The following is an 18,047-nucleotide window of genomic DNA, read 5'->3' on the forward strand; positions in this document are numbered from 1 at the left end:
CTCTTTTTAAGGCCAAGACAAAACCAGTTGCTAAAATATTCAAGGCATACTCGGCACCTATTCACCTCATAAGGTGAGACAGCCTGTGAAAGACAAACACATCCTTTCCTACACTGATCTATCTCTACATTAACACAAAACGATCATGAAAGTAGAGCAGGATTGCTCCAGTCCAGGCAGATGCCAAGAGTTGAGCTCCCCTACTGTCTCAATCATCGAACGAGGGGGTAAACAGAGAAAATCTAGACAGAAACCTGAGTTCATTATTTAAAAGTTCTCCTCATTGGCTGTTTGCTGAACTACGTTCATAGACAAAACCAATGTGTAGTAACAGCAAAGAAGGACAACTACAGTATGCAAGGCCATTCAACCATATTTTGGAATTAAGGAGAGAAACAGAACTGTATAAGCTTTTTTCATTCCAGCTAAAAGAGAAACTAGCAGAGAGTTGGAGGAACCTCAGGTAGTGCTACAGAGTTTAGAAGCTCAGCTGCTACTTCAGATGCCGAGACAAGAGAGTCCTTACAAACTGTCAACACAAAGGGAAGTGGCCACTTCTGCAGAACAAGGCAGCCTCGCTAAGGAACCTAAATATGCACGGAGAGTGTACAATAAGCCACCTCCAGCAGTGAATTTGATCAAACAGAAAACACACCCAAAATGACGAAAACATGTGGGGTTTTTTCTTTCTGGATTAGGGAGTTACAGTAGTTCATTGAAAGGTCAGACCAGCATCACACATAACCAAAGCACAGAGGGGGACAGGCAAGAGCAGGGATGAAAAAAACATCACCTCTCCCTTCCAGCAAAAGGCCAGCAGACCAACTCAGCTGCTTGTGAAACCACAATCCAAGACCTCTCTGGCCAACTCCGTTTCTTGCACTCAACAGAATGAGGCTTAAGCCTCTTATCAAAACTATCCTACTGCATCACTTAAGAGCCAACCAAAACAAAAAGATCTCTTGCATGCTTTCTATGCAGTATTTCTAGAAAGATTTTCAGTTAATAAAACGGTTTATCTACAAGTTTCTCCTGAATCATTAAAAAAAAATGCTCACAAAAGTATTAATCATGTTCTTGTACATGCAAAGATTTTATTTTTTTCTTCCCGAAAGAGGTAATTAAAACTCAAGCAACAATAATACATCAATAATGAATATATCTTATGTATTAATACTATACTGAACAAATGGTTTATTTAAAGAAAATAATGGTTTTATTTTAAAGAAAATAATTTAAAGAAAAAAATGGTTTATTTCTGAACTCTACTGTTTATATGGGTCATTGGCACACTGATAGACACAATGGCGTGACACAAACAACATTTTCCATAATAATCCTCCATTTCACTATAGCTTTCATTTGTTGTTCACAAGAATCACATTTATGTTTTTCTCGCTCTCTCCCATTTCTCCTCCTCCACAGAGTTCTTTTGAACCAGAAGACAGTTTTTACATTCTTGCTTATCAAAGGCAAAAATAAAAAGGAATAAAACTCATCAGAGCCCCCTATAACCAAGAACTTCCCCGGCAAAAGGAAAAGCTTTGCAAAAGTTTTAAGTGAAATAACTGTTACAAGAGCCAATACAACATTTCAGATGAAGTATTAAATCTCTCAGCAAATCATGAGTCTAAAATTGAAATTGCTTCACTACAAAATAGAAAATTGCTTCACTACAAAATAGAAAGCCAATACATTAAATGTTTTTAAGTCCCAACCAACTAGGAAAGCACTACCAATTCCTGCATAAAAGTGTATATGCAACACGCTAATGCTTGATCATTTGCATGTTCAGAAACTACCAGGACTTCTGTATTTTTAATTAAAAGGTTCTTCTTCCCTATCGTTTTTCTAGCATACTATTCATATTCCATTTGAATTAAAAAAAGTTACATTGCATTCCTTTATGTATCATATGTTCTCTGAAGATTAGTATGAAAAACACTTAGTTTTTCCAGCTTTACTTGAGAGGTACATGCTGATGCTGAAGAAAGGCTGTCAGATTGTATATGCAATTCAGACAAGACAAATGAAGTTCATGAACTGCTGTCCATAAGGGGAGCTGCTTGTCCACCGAACTACACCTTTCTGTTGTTTTCAATTTAAAGTTATGAAAAGAGCACATATGGTTCTTAGCTTTCAAAAGCACTATACAGCCAAAAACCTCTTGGAACCACTGGAACGCTCTGGATGCAAACTGGAATTGTTTCATGCATCTTTAACGAGCTCACTGTGATGAGCCCTCAGTGTGCACACACTCCACCCTGACTCCTCCTCAATCTGACTTCTGTAACATGCACCTCTTCCTTTTCCTTCAGAAATCTGTGGTTTTCCTAGCCTCCTCGACTCCTTCCTCCCTCATTAGCTGTTTCTCTAGTAATTCAGTGGTAACACTCCAATTCCCACTTGCAAGGAAATCTGTCAGGAGGCTTTTCCTTTGCTTAAAAATCTACCTTGCCCCTGGCTTGGCACATTTCATCCAAACTGCCTGATGTTCTTTTTGCCATTATCAAGCAATCAACTGAATCAACTTTTGCCAAAACTGAGCATCAAACTTCTTTCCCAGGGGACCTTATGCTTTTTTCCTTATTCCATGTAATATATTTCGGGTGTTAATTGAATGCAATGTCATTAATAGCAAAGTAGATAACTGTCACTTTAAAAAAAAACCCAAAAGCTAACGGAGAAAAACCCAACCAAACAAAAATAAAACCAAGCACCTTTTCAACACTTTCATCAGCAAACAGAAGTCTGCATCTAGTGCATTCAGACTATTTGCCTCAGGCAAGCAAGACCTCTGCATGGCATGCCATCATTATTTTGTGCTTTAAAAACCATCAGTGGGGCATGCATCCTTAAAATAGCATAGAATATTGTTACCTGGAGATTACCTTCTGCCTCAGTCTGAAAATGTGTTAGGACCACTTGTGCATGAAGAAAAAAAAAAAAAAAATCTAGTTGGATGTGGCTTCCTTTACATATGAAATAAACAAATACGTTTTTTTTCTTCTTCCAGTATCATAGGATGCCAATAAAAAGTTCCCATTTACTTAGCATTATGACTTTGAACATCTCCATAAATAATGTTTTCACTATTTTACATCCCAAACTGCATTTATATTACTAGCCTAGTAATGAGTTTGTAACAGCCAAAACAATCTTATATCATTTGGAGTGAAAAAAAATAAAGCATTTTCCAAGTTAACTGTCAGTAGTGTTTGAACAGAAGAATTCACAATAGCAGATAGTAAAAACATAAAAAATCACCAAAACATCACAACAAAACTGAAGCTCATCAGTTGTACAACACCATGGTTAAGTTCCAATCATACGCAATTATCCACATTTAACTTTTTCATGAGCTTTCAGTTAATATTTCAGCTCTTGCACCCTGTTAAGCAAAAGCTCCAGACTAGGACACTGACTTTTTTTTGGCTCCCCAGGGGGATTTCCACAACACACGGACTGGGAAGCAGAACGTGGACATGTGGTCTGATCTCAAGGTATCTAGGGCATTATGCTCCTGCCATGTTCTGGGACCACACCCCTACCTGGCGCTGTGCATATCAGGTTGCCCCAATTTGCCCAGGAAAAAGCCTTGCCAACAGCCACACAGGCAGAATGAAGAACCCAGCCTGGGCCTCTCATGTGAGCAGCCATGGAATGCTGGGAGAGCACACCAAGTTCAACAACTGAACTCATCTAGCTTAGCATCCCACTCTCAAAAAATACAAAAATGAAAATATATGATAAAATTTTAATTACAGGATAACTTTGCTCTCTCCCATTGGCTGCAGGCATTGAAATCTGGTATTCTGGAATGTTATTAGGAAACTAAAAAAACTTGCATATTAAAAAAAGTATGAAGATGGGGATCTTAAAAGAGACTTTTTTAGTGATATCTCTCCCATAAGATACTGTAAGAATGTTCTCACAAAAATGTCTTTGCTAGAGGCAATTTCTCCTCCCTCTTGTTCTTCAACTAGCCTCCCAAAAAATTCTTTCAAGTAATTAACACAATTAAAGGCACAATGATGAAAGCTAACTTAAAAAAAAAAAAAAAAAAGGTTTAATGGCTGAACTCTTTACCCTACTTTATTTTGTGAATGTATCTTTTATTGTAACTTAAGACACTACAAAATAAATTGCAGCTTGGCTACAGTAGTCACACACGGGAAAACACAATTTAGGTTTGTTATTCCCCCTTTTTCATAAATCAGTCCCGGGCTCAGTTTAAACACATGCCAAATATGACCTAAATGTATCACATCTTCAACAAGTAATCATACACGAGAAGAGGAAAATAAGCATTGGTTCAATCCCTGCAGCCCACAACGATTAGGTTACCTTCTTGTAATTGTATCAAGTTATATGCATACATGTGAAAGAGTTGAAGAAAAAGGAACACGTACTGAGATCAGGATATGAAACTAACACCAATAAACCTGGCTCTGTATTTTGTACATTTTCTACAAAATTTTGTACATCCAGTTATCAGTGCCTTGTTTGGTTTTACGTTAAATTTCTGTGGTCCTAAATGACTTCAGAAAGCAATGTATTTCAATGGGTCCTAATCTTTCTTTTCCACAGCAGACAGGAAAATATGTTTCTGGTGATATCTTCTAACTGTCCAAGCTGATCCCTGAAATGCTGGACACAAACCAGAAATCAAGAGCAAAATGGCAGACTTGTTCAACAGAGACTATTAGAGAATTATGCAGCAAATATTATCCCTCTCCACTGCTAACATAGTAAAAGGTCCTTAAGGAACAGCTTAACTCACCTGTAACTTAATTTAAAATTTAAAGAATTAAAGCCTAAAGTAATTAATTAAAATAATTTAGATCTCTTGTGAAATAATAATTCATCATTCACAGGAGAAGAATTTCAAATTCTTCACATCAACAAATGATGACATTTTTGAGGTAATCTAATGCAAAATTCAATTTTTACATAAAATTACATCAGGTATGGAAACACAATAGGCTATCCACACCATAACAAGCCTGCAGGCTTTTGCTTTTTGTGTCTCGGTAACAAAAATAAATAAATATTCAATGTTTTGTGAATTCATAAAAATAAAGGGGAAATTTAAAGCTAAAAGAGAGCTAGCTCACTCTTTCTTTAATTCTGTCTAGAGCTAGATAGCTCTGAAATGTTTATTTAGTACACAAATGAGGAAAGAGCTCTCCATTCTTGATATGGCAGTGTAAAAAAATAAAAAAAATCTCTAAATTACTCATAATAAAGCTAAGACTAAACATGCATAAGGTCTGAGTATCTCCTGTATTTAACAATACACATTTGAAATTATAAAATAAATAAAACTTGCACATCACCCCCTAAAGTGGAGGGGTTTTTTTTGGTTGGTTGTGGTTTTTTAAATCATACAACTACACTTTCCAGATATTGGCAATACCCTTACAGGGTTCATGTTTGCAGTACACTCCATAGCATGGCAACATTAATTCCAAAAAAAACCAAACAAAATCATCACATATGTAGATTTAAAGTATTATTTTTCTTCAAATTTCTTCAGCATATTTTCTTGTTTCCCTAATGCTTACATTTATAAGGGCTTGTATCTGTTTGTCTCCAGATTGAACACATGGGGAACAAATCTTGAGAGCAAAGACACTACACAACATCAGAATTTTTTTGCTTTTGAATATCTTTGAAAAAAAAAAAGATTGAAAATTGTTTCATGAGGATTAGTGACAGTAGTTGGTAAGTGCTTTAGTTATTCATGAGCTTAAATAGATTTTCTTCACAATGTCAGGACAATGGTTCTTCCTGTCAGTAACACTCACTATTATGGTTCCTTGTCTACCACTCCTTTTACTATAGCCAGTGAAAAATCAGGACAAAGGCTTAAATGGCAGATTTCCTAAGGCAAACCAGCATGTACATGCCTCCCAAACTGCTCAGTAAGACTTGTTCACCCAGAGCTCCATCACATGAGAACATGAAAACAGCTTTCAATATTTAATACCTACATGCACACCAAGGTAATCTGAAGCACTGGTACCAGCCAAGGACAATATATTAATCCAGACTTGATATTTCTAGGAAGTGAATCACCTAGCAATTATAACAGAAGAAGGAAAGAGAAGGGAACAATTATTGTCATGAAGACACCTCAACTCCTAGTTGCAATGCATGTTTACATCTTAGCAGCTACCTGAAAAAGATTTTTTCTAAATTAAGTATTAGGAAGATGGCATATATGGGGATTGAGGATGAGACCTGTGAAAATTAGAAACCAAAGTTCTCAAATTAAAACATATTCAAAGGAGTTAACTGCAGAACATCTGTGTGGGCAGAGCAAGACAGCCCAGCCCATTTCTGCATCCACGCTTTGAATGTGACACAGAGCTATGGTACTGACCACCTGCATTCACAGAGTTATGTGATTGTGAGCTGCTTCCTTAAGAGAATAAGTCTGGCTCAGCCCCAAGGAGCAGCTCCTCCAACCTTGGATCATCATGCACACGAAAGGAAGTGGAGGAGGGATGAGGGATGCACATTCTCCCACTGTTAATCTCACTGTTGCTCTGGGAAGCATCAGAACATTGTGCTGCAGGATGGAACCCACCAACAATGCAATGTTTTCATTAATTAGAAAAAAACTCCAACCTCTTGAAGCTTCATTCATGATTTTCGGCTACTAAAATTTTATCATTCCCTGACAAGCCCTGGTAAAAGACTCTGAGAGATTCAGGGGTACTCTTAAAGTCTTAGAAGTAGAAAAGAAATCAAGAAGGTGAATTTTCACTTGGTGTTTTATTTGAAAATAAATTCAAACCAGGAAAAATTAACTTCAGCCCTCTCAGACTGTTACAGGAATGTGGATGAAAAAAAAAAAAAAAAGTATAACCTCACACATCCCCTCAAACAAACACTTAGGTGTGTTAGGACATAAACTCCAGCCCTGTTCTCCCACAAAAATCCACAAGCAGAAATGTGATCCCAAGTGATTCACAAACAAACAAATAAGGCCATGTTTCTGTTGCTATAACATAACACACAGTATTTTTTTTCCCTCTGATGTAATTTTTATAACATTATTTTGGAATCTGACTATTTTATAACTTGGTTGCTACGACACGTTATAGTCATTACATGGATTCATTTCCTACTTTCCAACTGGCAAGACTACTTGTTTCAGTTTTATGAAGTTATATCATGGACAAAAGACATATAAAATATACTATAAATTCTAATAGTAGAAACTCCTTTAATGCCTTCCACTCCTTGAACAAATGTGAACTGGAAGAAGGGCTCACCCCACAATCACTCTAAAGGTCTCCATACTTCCAGCTTTCTCAAGTTTTCTGAGCCTTATTTCTGAAAATGGTCTTTTCACATTATTACTCCTACTGAGAGATGAGATCTGATTTCTGTCAGAGCCTGTCAATGACTCCCATAGTATCTAAACTTACAAATAATCAGAAAGTGACAAGTTCTTCCAGTGGACAATAAAACATGGAATACAAATCCTCCCTGGTATTTCTGGTTTTAACAACTGGGGATGAAGAACAGATGATGAGTTAGCCCATTAGTGCTTCAGCTTCACTTCCATGAGGCAACACAGGTTTAGGGAAGACTTGCCTTTCCTGTAGATTAATTTTTAATTACTGAAATACCAGACAGATCACATTCAGAAGCAAACTTCTAAAAGAAAACCAAATATGAACTTCATCATGTAGCATTAACATCACCAAAAGCCTTTTAAAATATGCATACAGTGTACCTTCATATTCACAAACCACATTAAATAGAAAGCGTTTAGGAATCAGACGCTGGAAGGTCACTGGGGTAAAAACTTTACCCTTTTATAACAAGCATGAACATAAGATGCACTGATATATCAAAGGAACCTTTAGTTTCTAGTTTATGAAAATATATGAATTTCCATAATAGAAAAACACAGTGGCTCTGCTGTATTCGATCTCAAAGTTCAACACCAATTTAAAAGGAAAACAATGGGTCTTTTGGGGAAAAACCCCACCCACTAACAAACATATGCTAGCACAGTCGTTTTTCAAGTGTGCTAAAGAGGCAATTTTTCCACTTGCGGCTTTGCATGTGTATTTGGCCTAACAATTTTAATTTAGCTCTTAACAAGTTGAACCTTCTGTTAAGTCTGATTTAAAGCAGTCTTACCAAACCAGCTAATTATGGTGCCTCTACTACTGGCTAATCATTCATTTGCCAACCAGCCACAAAAGTGTTGGCACGGACCATTTACCCTCAAATTGCCTTAATCTGGACTATCCATTTGCAGGATGAGTCTACACAAGCACAGCCTGCTACAAACCCAGTCCTACTTTATGACTGAAAGATAGAACCTTTCTTTCTTTTTTTTTTTTTTTTTTTTTTTTTTTTTTTTTTTTTTTTTTAAAGGTGCAATAGGAAAGCTATTTCCAGAAGCAATGACAACATATAGATGTATTGTTTCTTGGATTATGATTATTTCATGGAGAGTGCAGAACAGGCAGTAAATGAAAAAGACAGTGGTCATACAATTAACTTTGCACCATGAGTGTGAAGGTCTAGAAAAAACTGTTAGGGAGAATGATTTTTTTCTTTAAATAACTCAGATTCTATAAAACTAATTTTTTTACATGTTTAGTGGCAGCTATCAGGTCAATCAATTCACACTCATAGGATCATTTAGCCAACAAATTATCAAAAATAATTTCCACTTGATCTTGAGGAAATCTACTGTTAAAGGCAGTACTTTTTGAAACAAAATGGAGATAAAGACTAAAGGGTTTGCCTGTTCATATTTTTAATTAGAAAAATAAACCTGAATTAGTGGTGCCAAGGTATATGACTTCCTTCCTTAGGAGGGAAAAAGGAAGGGAACAAAACAAACTAGATGCAACAAACTACAAACTTTCATTTTATTAAGAAACAGAATTTCTGTATTACTTTCTTTGTTTTTCCCCAAAATGGAAGAGCTGCCATAGAATAGAACCAAGAAGTGCTATTTTGAAGAAAGGAATTGGGAGAACGAGAAAGGAAATGGGAACAACCATCACTTGTAAATTATGTGGAGAAGAAATGAGAAAGATGAATGCAAAAGTTGGAGCTCCTGATGTTTCTTTGGGAATAGCTGAGGACTGAAGAAAAGATGACTATGGCTCACCTGAAGAACCACCAGCAGGCTGAAAAGGTCCTAGAGTTTTCTCAGTAAAATGAAGTATTGAGGCAAATTTCTAAGCCTTATTTAGCACTATAAGTAAAATCTAGGTAGTTCACAGCATGTGTTTGATAAAAGCTCATATAGATAATAAATCTCAACAGTTTTCCTATATGATCAGTTTTTCTTTCCTTAAATGAAATTCTTTCCTACAGCAACAGAGAAGGAAAAAAATATCAAGCTAAAGTGATTGTCAATGTCAGACAATTGGCAGGGACAATTCAAGGACAGCAAAGCAGCTGCTACAGATTTTAAACTTATTTTTTGTAACAGATCCGATTTTTAAATTCACAATGTTCCTTTATAGTCTGTCAGGTTTGTCTCTAGCAGGAGTTCCTTTAGGGCAAGCACTGCAGACAGTCTGCCTACCCTGAGGGAAACTAAGACCCTCAGATGTGGGGTAAAGGAAAGATATTAATAATTTAAGACACTGGTCTGCCACACCTAGGACAAAGCAATAGTGTTAGTATGGAAACATCTACTTCTCGAGCTTACATTTGTCCTCCCTGAACTTGCATTTTCCTCAATAGATTTACAAAGTGCTGCAAAGGATACAGTGTTACCCATGTTTTTTGGAGGAGCTCTGAAAATGCTCATGGTTAATGGTACCTCCTGTCACTGCCAGGACCTCCAAAGCAAGGAGAAAAGTCATCTCAGAGGCTGCACCAACAAAAGAGGCAGCACAGCAGGGAAGAACACTATTTGTAAGCTACAAAACACAGACCTCAGAGAGAGAAAAAGCCCTGGGTAAAGTACTTTTTCCATTATTCCTGTAAGGTAAAGAGGTTAACTTACCACTGCCAAATAGAAGATTCACTGAGTGAAAACCAATTCCTGTAACCCAAATATTAATTTTTATTACTCTTTGACATTGGTTCTCATTTTCATTTTATAGAAAGGCATATTTGGCAACTCTCTTCAGTGTTACAGCAGAAATTACTTTGAAACTATTTCCACTCATTCAGTACTCTTTTCCTGCACTGAGCAAACATTGACCTAACAGTCATTCACTAGTACATTAAACTTGGTATTCAATATTCACATGCATTATAAATCAATTGTACTTGAAAGCAGGAAAGAACAGATGTGAACTTTAAAAATTACCTTCATTTTATATTGGACGTTATATAGTCAGTTTCTTTGTCACATGCTTGAGAACCCAAGCTTAAGAACTCCCACAGTCTTTGATTTAATCAGACTGAGTTGTACTGGAAATTCGGCTGAAACCTTCAGACTCCCTATGCAAAATACCAGAAATTATCAATATCACAACAGGATATTATTTTTCACTGTAAACAATTCCATCAGATAATCCCAAACACAATCACCACCTACTGAGTAGACTTTGTTTACAAAGACCACCCTACATGTTGAAATAAGATATTCTTCATAAGCACAGAAACCAGGATTCAACACAGATACTTAAATGAGAATCACTGCAAAAACCCCAATTATTCAAGAGAACTTAATTTGCAGCCTAGCTTTTGCATTTTCATACTGCAGATTTCCTACTCAATCCTACTTTGCTTATGGTGGCAAAATACTCAGCAAAACTAAGCGTTGTAATGTACAATTAAACATCCTTTATATCATTTTTTCCACACAAGTACCATGAATGATTGACAAGACAAGAACTCAGCACCACAACAGCTGAAAACCTGACAACAGCTGACTTGACCTCTTGAGCTAGGATTTACTAATAAAATGGGGGTGTGTGCGGATGGATGGACGGATGGACAGACAGATACACATGACTGGCCAACAGACTTTACGTTCCAGAATGAGATTATCACTGCCAAAGCCAACAAGGTGCAATGGTTAAAAAAAAAACAACAAAAAAAAAGAAAGATCCCTTAAACATGAACTGTGAAAACCTAGTGTACAAATACTGATGCAACTCTCATCTACTGACAGTTCTTCAAAAGATCAGCAACAACTGACAGATATGAGCATCTAAGTATATGAGTATATGAGTATATTTATTGGTGGTGGGTAAAACTAATAAAAAAACATGCACTAGTGAAAGTAATGCAGGATGAGAAATGAAACACAACATTTGGAAGGGAGAACATCAGCACATATCTACTCCTCCCATTCTACCTGATTACAGCAGAAAGGAAGAGTGGGACCTACAAAAATGGATTCTCTCTTCCTCTCAGCTGTACAAGAGAGTACTAACTGGTGGCTTACTGAGAAGCATACTGAAGGCCACAGGAACAAGGAATAATATGGAAGTAATCAGAAAGAAATTTCAGTTCATATATGAACCTGCAATGGTTTAATTTCTTTCATGTCTTTTTACAAAGTTAACTTTACCACAGTAGTTCTTTGTGAGTTCGTTCAGCCAAAGTACCCAATAAACTAGTTTTGGTGTCTAAGAAAGGTTTACTTGATGGTGAATATGGTAACAGAAAACCCTAGGGAGTATCAATATTTCTAAGTTATGTAACATGATGAAGGTTTTTCAAGTCTCTCACAACTGAACTGGGAGACACTCACAAAAACTAACTGAGCCAGCATTCCTTGAAAGACAAACATCACTTGATGGGGTGAGTCAACCCAAAAATTTAACCCTGGTGCTTCAATCAGCTGGAGCTCTCCTGAAAAAAATCTGTTTCCATCAGCTGCACACAGTGCTTTGGGAAATAGTCTTCCTGGACAAAGCCAGACCTCCTACAACCACCAGTATATTTTGTAAATAGTATCAAACATATTGAGCAGGGAAAATATTTCTGCATTTCTAACATCACCCCTAATATTTTTTGCAGAAGTGTCTTCAATGCCAGCTGTGGTGGTCAGTGCTTCCAGGAAGTCAAACAGATTTCTGCAGTGAGCACAGGAAATGACACTGCTGCCATATCATAGCTAACCTCACAGGCATTCTGACCACAATTATAAAAATCACATCTCTGTACTGCAAAAATATTTTTTACAAAGTGTTATAGCAGGCTGAAAATAGAATAAAATTTAGTGAAAGCCAAAGTGTTTTAACTTCTAATCTGTCAGTTGCAGGAGAAGGACTTAATGACCCCACAACCGTTAGAGATTAAGCAACTTGGAAAAACTTAAGTAGTAGAAGCTCAGCTTTGGCCAGACCTTCTGCTTATCACACATCAGTGTCCAGCTGCCTGCTGTTTTTAAAGAAAGGTATCTCATTAACCACTGTCGAGTAAATAGACGCTATCATTTTTCTGGCTCAGAAAATAAAATTTAATTAACATTTGAAACAAGTTGCTAAAAAGCTACTTGTAGTCACACACAGCACCTTCAATTATATAAAAAAAGGACGATTTTAAGGTCACCATTCTGTTAAAACAAAATATAAATTGGCAATAACAACTCCAGCAACAACAGGCTGGAACAAATGCCTCCGTCTATGCTGAAATCGGTCACCTGCATAGGAAGGCAGCTGCATGCAACACCTGGAGTTACAAGATGTGTTACCTAACTAAGCTATCTCAAGCTGATAAACAGAACTGTCAGAAAGCCAATGTTATCAGACATTTAAAACAAAAAAATCATGTAATCTTGAAAGTGCTCTGGATCACATTCTTGGGCCTTAAAATGTCTACAGAGCGGGCTGCAATAGAACAAAGCCTGGTCTAGCCAGTCTTTTTATTTCTGTAATAATCCAAGAAAACTGTAACCATGTCTACTTAAACATTTATCACCACCAAACAATTCTGACAGAACTAAAATATAATCATTCCTCCCGCAGGCTAATGAGAGAATGGCTGGAGCTAAATGGTATCCCATAATAATTTTACGTGTATGGAGTGTTCCATTTCATTTAGTGATATTATAAAAGTGATGCATTGGCCATAACATTTACTGTTTACAATCTGCAGCAAGCTATACCCTTCTCAAGGGAGATTAAGTAATCAAGTAAATGTTATTCACACTGTGTATTTGAGAAAAATAGATCACTGTGCCATTACAGACTCTTTCCTATACTAAGAAGGATATATGCTAGCCTAGAAAGGAGACGAGAAAGAGAAAGGACAGGAGATTTGTTTGCTTCTCAAATGAAAAGGAGGTCATACAATCATGCATTGAAAAAGTTTTACTTTGGTCCAACAAAGCCTGAAGAGGAAAAAACCAAGAAGTTCTAGTTTTGAGTAGCTGCTGAAGACATTTCATTATAGCAAATCTTAAATCTCTGAAAAACCATACAGTGACTCACAGGACTACAAACAGAAAGATCCAGAAATAGCCAGATTGCAATTTTGTTTCCAGAGTATCTATTAGAGGTAATTTTTTAAAATGATAACATTTCTTTAAAGTATTCTTTGTTAATACTGTTTATACACCATTTTCCACTGAAAGATCACAGTGATCGATACAGGCTGCAATGAATGAAGTGCAACATCTCCAGAAAACAGATGCTACATTATTCATTTCACAGATAAGTAAATGCAAGTATGAAAAATTAAGTGACTTGCTCTAGTCAGAGAGCCAAAAGCACAGCTGTGAATCTAATCCAGATACCCCAGCTTCCAACGATCCATTAACCACTAGACATTAGCCTTTCCTAAATGAAATGTAACCTTTTCCTCACATTTTGCCCTCCTTCTAACAAGTCTGGCAAAGCTAGTACAGAGGCTGTTCACTTCACATGGATGACTTTTAAGAAACCAAAACCTTAGAAATAAAACAGAAATTAAAAAAAATATAAACTCAACTTTACCACACGGATTACGGAACTCTCAAATCCGTCACTTCGGGGCTCAGTTACCCATCTCTGCTCTCCCTAGAGGAGGCTCTGCAATATCTCTCTCTTAAACAGCAGATTTAAAGCTGCTGGCCAGGCACAAGCTTGGTAGGAGGTATCAGGGACACAGATCATCCCAGAAGAACACCTGCTGCAGTCCTGATTCACAGCAGGCACTTACACCCAGGAGCTGCCAGTGCTGCATCCAAGCAAGAGGAAGAAATGGATGGGATCATCAGGGAAACGTCTACTGGCCCAACAGCTGGTTCTCCACACGTCCTGTCTCACATGCACAGATACCCTTCAGCTGCCTTCTTCAAGGCTCTAACCACAGGCACTGCATTGCAAAGCTTGGCAAAATGTTAAAAAACACTCATCAACACTCTGGTCATGCTAAAGGCTTCCAGTGCGGTGGCAATTATGTCCTATGCTGTCTCAGCTCAGAACTTATTCCATGCAGACAAGCATGGAACAAGAACCCTCTGCTTTAAGAAACACCTAATGTTTCTCAGGAAGGCTTCAAAAGCCAGCAAAGCCTTTAGGCAGGAAGGGAGGGTAGACACAGAACCACTGATGACAAAATGCCACCAGTCAACAAAGGTTTAAGAAAATTGTTTAGACCTGACAGCAAGCAATCAATTTGATTGTCACCACTTATAACCTCAAAAACAAATGACTAGAAACTTGAGAAACAGCACATGCAACTAATCAATTTTACAGCACATATTTTTCAGTTGTTTCCACAAATGCAAAAATCTCATTAAACAGTACTTGGAGTACTTCTCAGATATATATAGCATTTCCTCACTCAGAGTCTCAAAGATTAGAGTTCCAGAACATATCAATCACTTAAGTATTTTAAAAAAATCACAAAGTATTTTAGATACCCACGCTTTAAAACATTTGTCTGAACACATAGTAGGAAACCTTTGTTACTTTTTAAGAATGAGTAATGAGACAAATTTGAAAGTACTCCAAAAAAATCCTAGTACTGAAAAATCACGACCTGTTTCCTAAATTGCTGTGCTAAGTCAGGGCATAGATCTCAGACCCAAAAATAAAATCACTCACATTTACATTGAAACATACAACACTTAAATTTCAGAAATAAATTATCAAGATTATTGAGAAAGAACATGCTCAAGTTACACCTTATTGCAATATCACACCATAAAACAAGGTGAGCAAGGTACAATTTGTGCATTACTGTGGGTGTACTAAAACCTGTCAGCAGGATATTAACTCTTCTTATAACACAAAGGTCAAGGATATCAGAAATCCCTTGGCAACAAAGCTCTTGGAAATACCAGGGAAACCAAGTAAGAAGATCCAAAGTAAGGGCACAGGGTTTCGGCTTTATGTGAGTAAATACTTCTTCTTTCCAGCACAGTACATCAATTTAGTAGTGCACTCTGAAACATATATGAATTTTAAAAATTAATGTATTGAATCCTGCTGAGCCTGGGCATGACTGTATTCCTACTGGTGTTCCACAGGCCACAGGCCTACAGAATTAAGCCTGAAGCAGCCCATTTAAAATAAAAAAAAGCCCCAACAAATCCTTATATCACAGCTCCACCACAAAATTTCCAACCATGCCCCAAAATACTGCATTTAAATTTAATCCACAAACAAACCAGCAACTACCACACATTGAATAGGCACTCTAAAGTTCCACTTTAGCACTGCAGGTCTCTGTGACACTTCTGTGACTGCAGGACAAATTTAAGAGCCCAAATACATTGTGCTTTGCTCCTCCTATTCCCTCCATTCCATCAACTGACCTTACAAAGACAGAAGAGCATTTTCTTCTCATCTCTCCTCTTTATCATAATATCACAATCTTCAGTTATAAAATGTTCAACAAAATACCCTCCACCACCATTTTCTGATTTTAGAAAATTTTCCATTTTTATTAACAATTTAATTTGTTTCTTCCAGGAAAGTCTACTTAAAGCCAATGTCTAAATCCCCCTTCCTGAAAATCATGTTTCTTTAAAAAAGCCGTTTGTCCCCTGTACTCATTTTGTTCACTCAAGACAACCAGATTTTGAGATGGAAAGCTAGAAAAACAAATCTTGTTTTTATATCATTACAACACTGTGAGATTTGCCAAGGACCACTAAAGAGCTACAATTTCCATTTCTTAAAAGAAAAGCTGAACATCCACTTTAAACAAATGCTCATTTTTGTCTTACACCTGTTAAAAAATACTGTGCATACTAAACTTGGATTCTATTAATGTTGCTATAGCTGCAGTTATAGCAAACACAGATCTAGCAAACAAAAACCACAAGCAAAACACTCAGATCCACAACCAAAAGTGTTCGGAAAACTGCACTTTTTTTTTTTTTTTTCCTTCATTTTGGTAAGCGTCTGGAGTTTTATTTTATAAAAAAACTTACTGCCAATCAGTGCTTGTTTTACAGTCAAAGAAAACCCTGCTCAGCAATCCCAATTTCTGCTTATTGGCAGGAATGCAAGACTTCCATTAGTTTGCCTTAAGAATGAAAGAGTGGATAAACAGCTTAGCAACTCTAAAATTCTCAACAATACACAAAAACTGGCAGCTCCCAGCTAGATATTCCAAAACACTCGGTAACAAAACAGTTCCGAGCAGTGTCATTTCGAGATTTTTAAACTGAGTAGTCTCTCTGCTTTTTCTCCTTGTTTTCTTTGCAATATAGTTCTTGATTATAAAAGAATACGTAACTATTAGAGAGGCAGCCCTACTTTTCAAGGGATTCCCCCCCCCGCACCGCACGGGGGAAGCGCCGCACGTGGCACCACAAGGAAGCAACTTCCGAAAGACAGCGGATAACCGCAGGGAAAACCTGTTGCGGCAAGGGAACGAGGATCCCGGAGCGGAGGCGAAACTTCCCGCCCCGGGGCAGCCTTTCCCGCACGGCACGAAGGCCAAAACCTCCCAGGAGCCCTGCCAAGGCTGCGGGCGGCCCCGGCCCCGGCCCCGCCGCGCCCCGCCGGCTCCCGCAGCGCTTACCGGGCGGTGTCGAGCAGCGGGTGCTTGGTGCCCACCAGCTTGCGGACCTGCATGGCGATGTTGCTGAGCTCGTCGCTCAGCAGGCACCGCAGGCTCATGAAGGACGTCGGGTACCCCACAATCTTCTCGGCCTCCGACACCACCTGGCTCCAGGGCGGGCCGCCCGACGACAGGCACCGGAGCCCGCCGGTGCCGCGGACCCCGCGCCGCAGCAGGGCGCCCCACATGCCGCCTCCCCGGGGACGCTCCGCTCTCCCGCTACGAGTCCCGGCGGGGTCCCACACGCCGAGCGGTCACAGATGAGTCCCGCTGCCGGAGGAACGCCCCGGCTGTGCCCCGGCCGGCCCTGCCCGTGCCCCGCGTCTCTCCCGGCGGCGGCGGCCGGAGCGGGCTCATCGTGCCCTGGGGGCGGCCATCTTGGGCGTCGCAAAACACGGCGCGCCGTAAAGCGAGGGCGGCGAGGCGGGGGCTGCAGGGCGCTGTTCGCTGTCCTCCGCTTTCGGGACTCGCGGGGGAAAAGCGCCGCCGATTCTTTCCCCGCTCTGTGCTTGTTGCCTTCCAGAGCCATGGCGGAGGGTCCCGCTGGAGGGGAAACGCTCCCCGCGCCTGGTCCGGGCTCCCGGCTGGCTGGGGGTGCCCTACAGAACGGGATGTACTCTGTCAGGGTCCCAGCTAAGGTGTTCGACCTGTAGCCTTTAGCTACACAGTCATGATTTCTGTGCATTCTTTTCGCTGTTAGGATGGTTAGGCACTGGAATAGGTTGCCCAGGGAGGTGGTGGGATCACCAGCCGTGGACGTGTTCAGGAGGCACCTGATCCGGCGCTGGGTGATGTGGTTTAGGGAGGACCCTCTGATGCTCGGACTGACGGCTGATGTTCTGACTTTGGCGGTCTTTTCCAACCCTGATGACCCTAAAAGTCTGTAATTGCAGTGTACTGGTATTCTTTTTTGCCTCTTCCCGGAGCTGTCTGGGGCATGGCATGAGCAGCCCCTCAGTTGCTGCACGCTCTGCCTTGCGCGGTAGCCGTGCTGTGTGGTGCTGCTGTGAGGCAGCTGAGGGGATTAGGAACAGCCTCCTGGGCTGAGGGGGTACTGACAACCGAACAGCGAACACCAAAAGAGACAG

At 39.2% G+C, this 18,047-nt stretch overlaps 1 protein-coding gene across 1 annotated transcript in view; it reads right to left on the bottom strand.

The window, feature by feature from the left end:
• PDSS2 (decaprenyl diphosphate synthase subunit 2) overlaps positions 1-17,338 on the bottom strand; it is a 113,388-nt gene extending 96,050 nt beyond the window's left edge. Inside the window, exon 1 of the mRNA XM_066315212.1 lies at positions 16,921-17,338. Coding sequence (XP_066171309.1) covers positions 16,921-17,147 — 227 coding nt within the window. The 5' untranslated portion in view covers positions 17,148-17,338. The remainder of the gene's footprint in view (positions 1-16,920) is intronic.
• Between the last annotated feature and the right edge of the window lie 709 nt (positions 17,339-18,047).

This window comes from Sylvia atricapilla, chromosome 3 (genome assembly GCF_009819655.1).
Source record: "Sylvia atricapilla isolate bSylAtr1 chromosome 3, bSylAtr1.pri, whole genome shotgun sequence".
NCBI classification, from domain to species: domain Eukaryota; kingdom Metazoa; phylum Chordata; class Aves; order Passeriformes; family Sylviidae; genus Sylvia; species Sylvia atricapilla.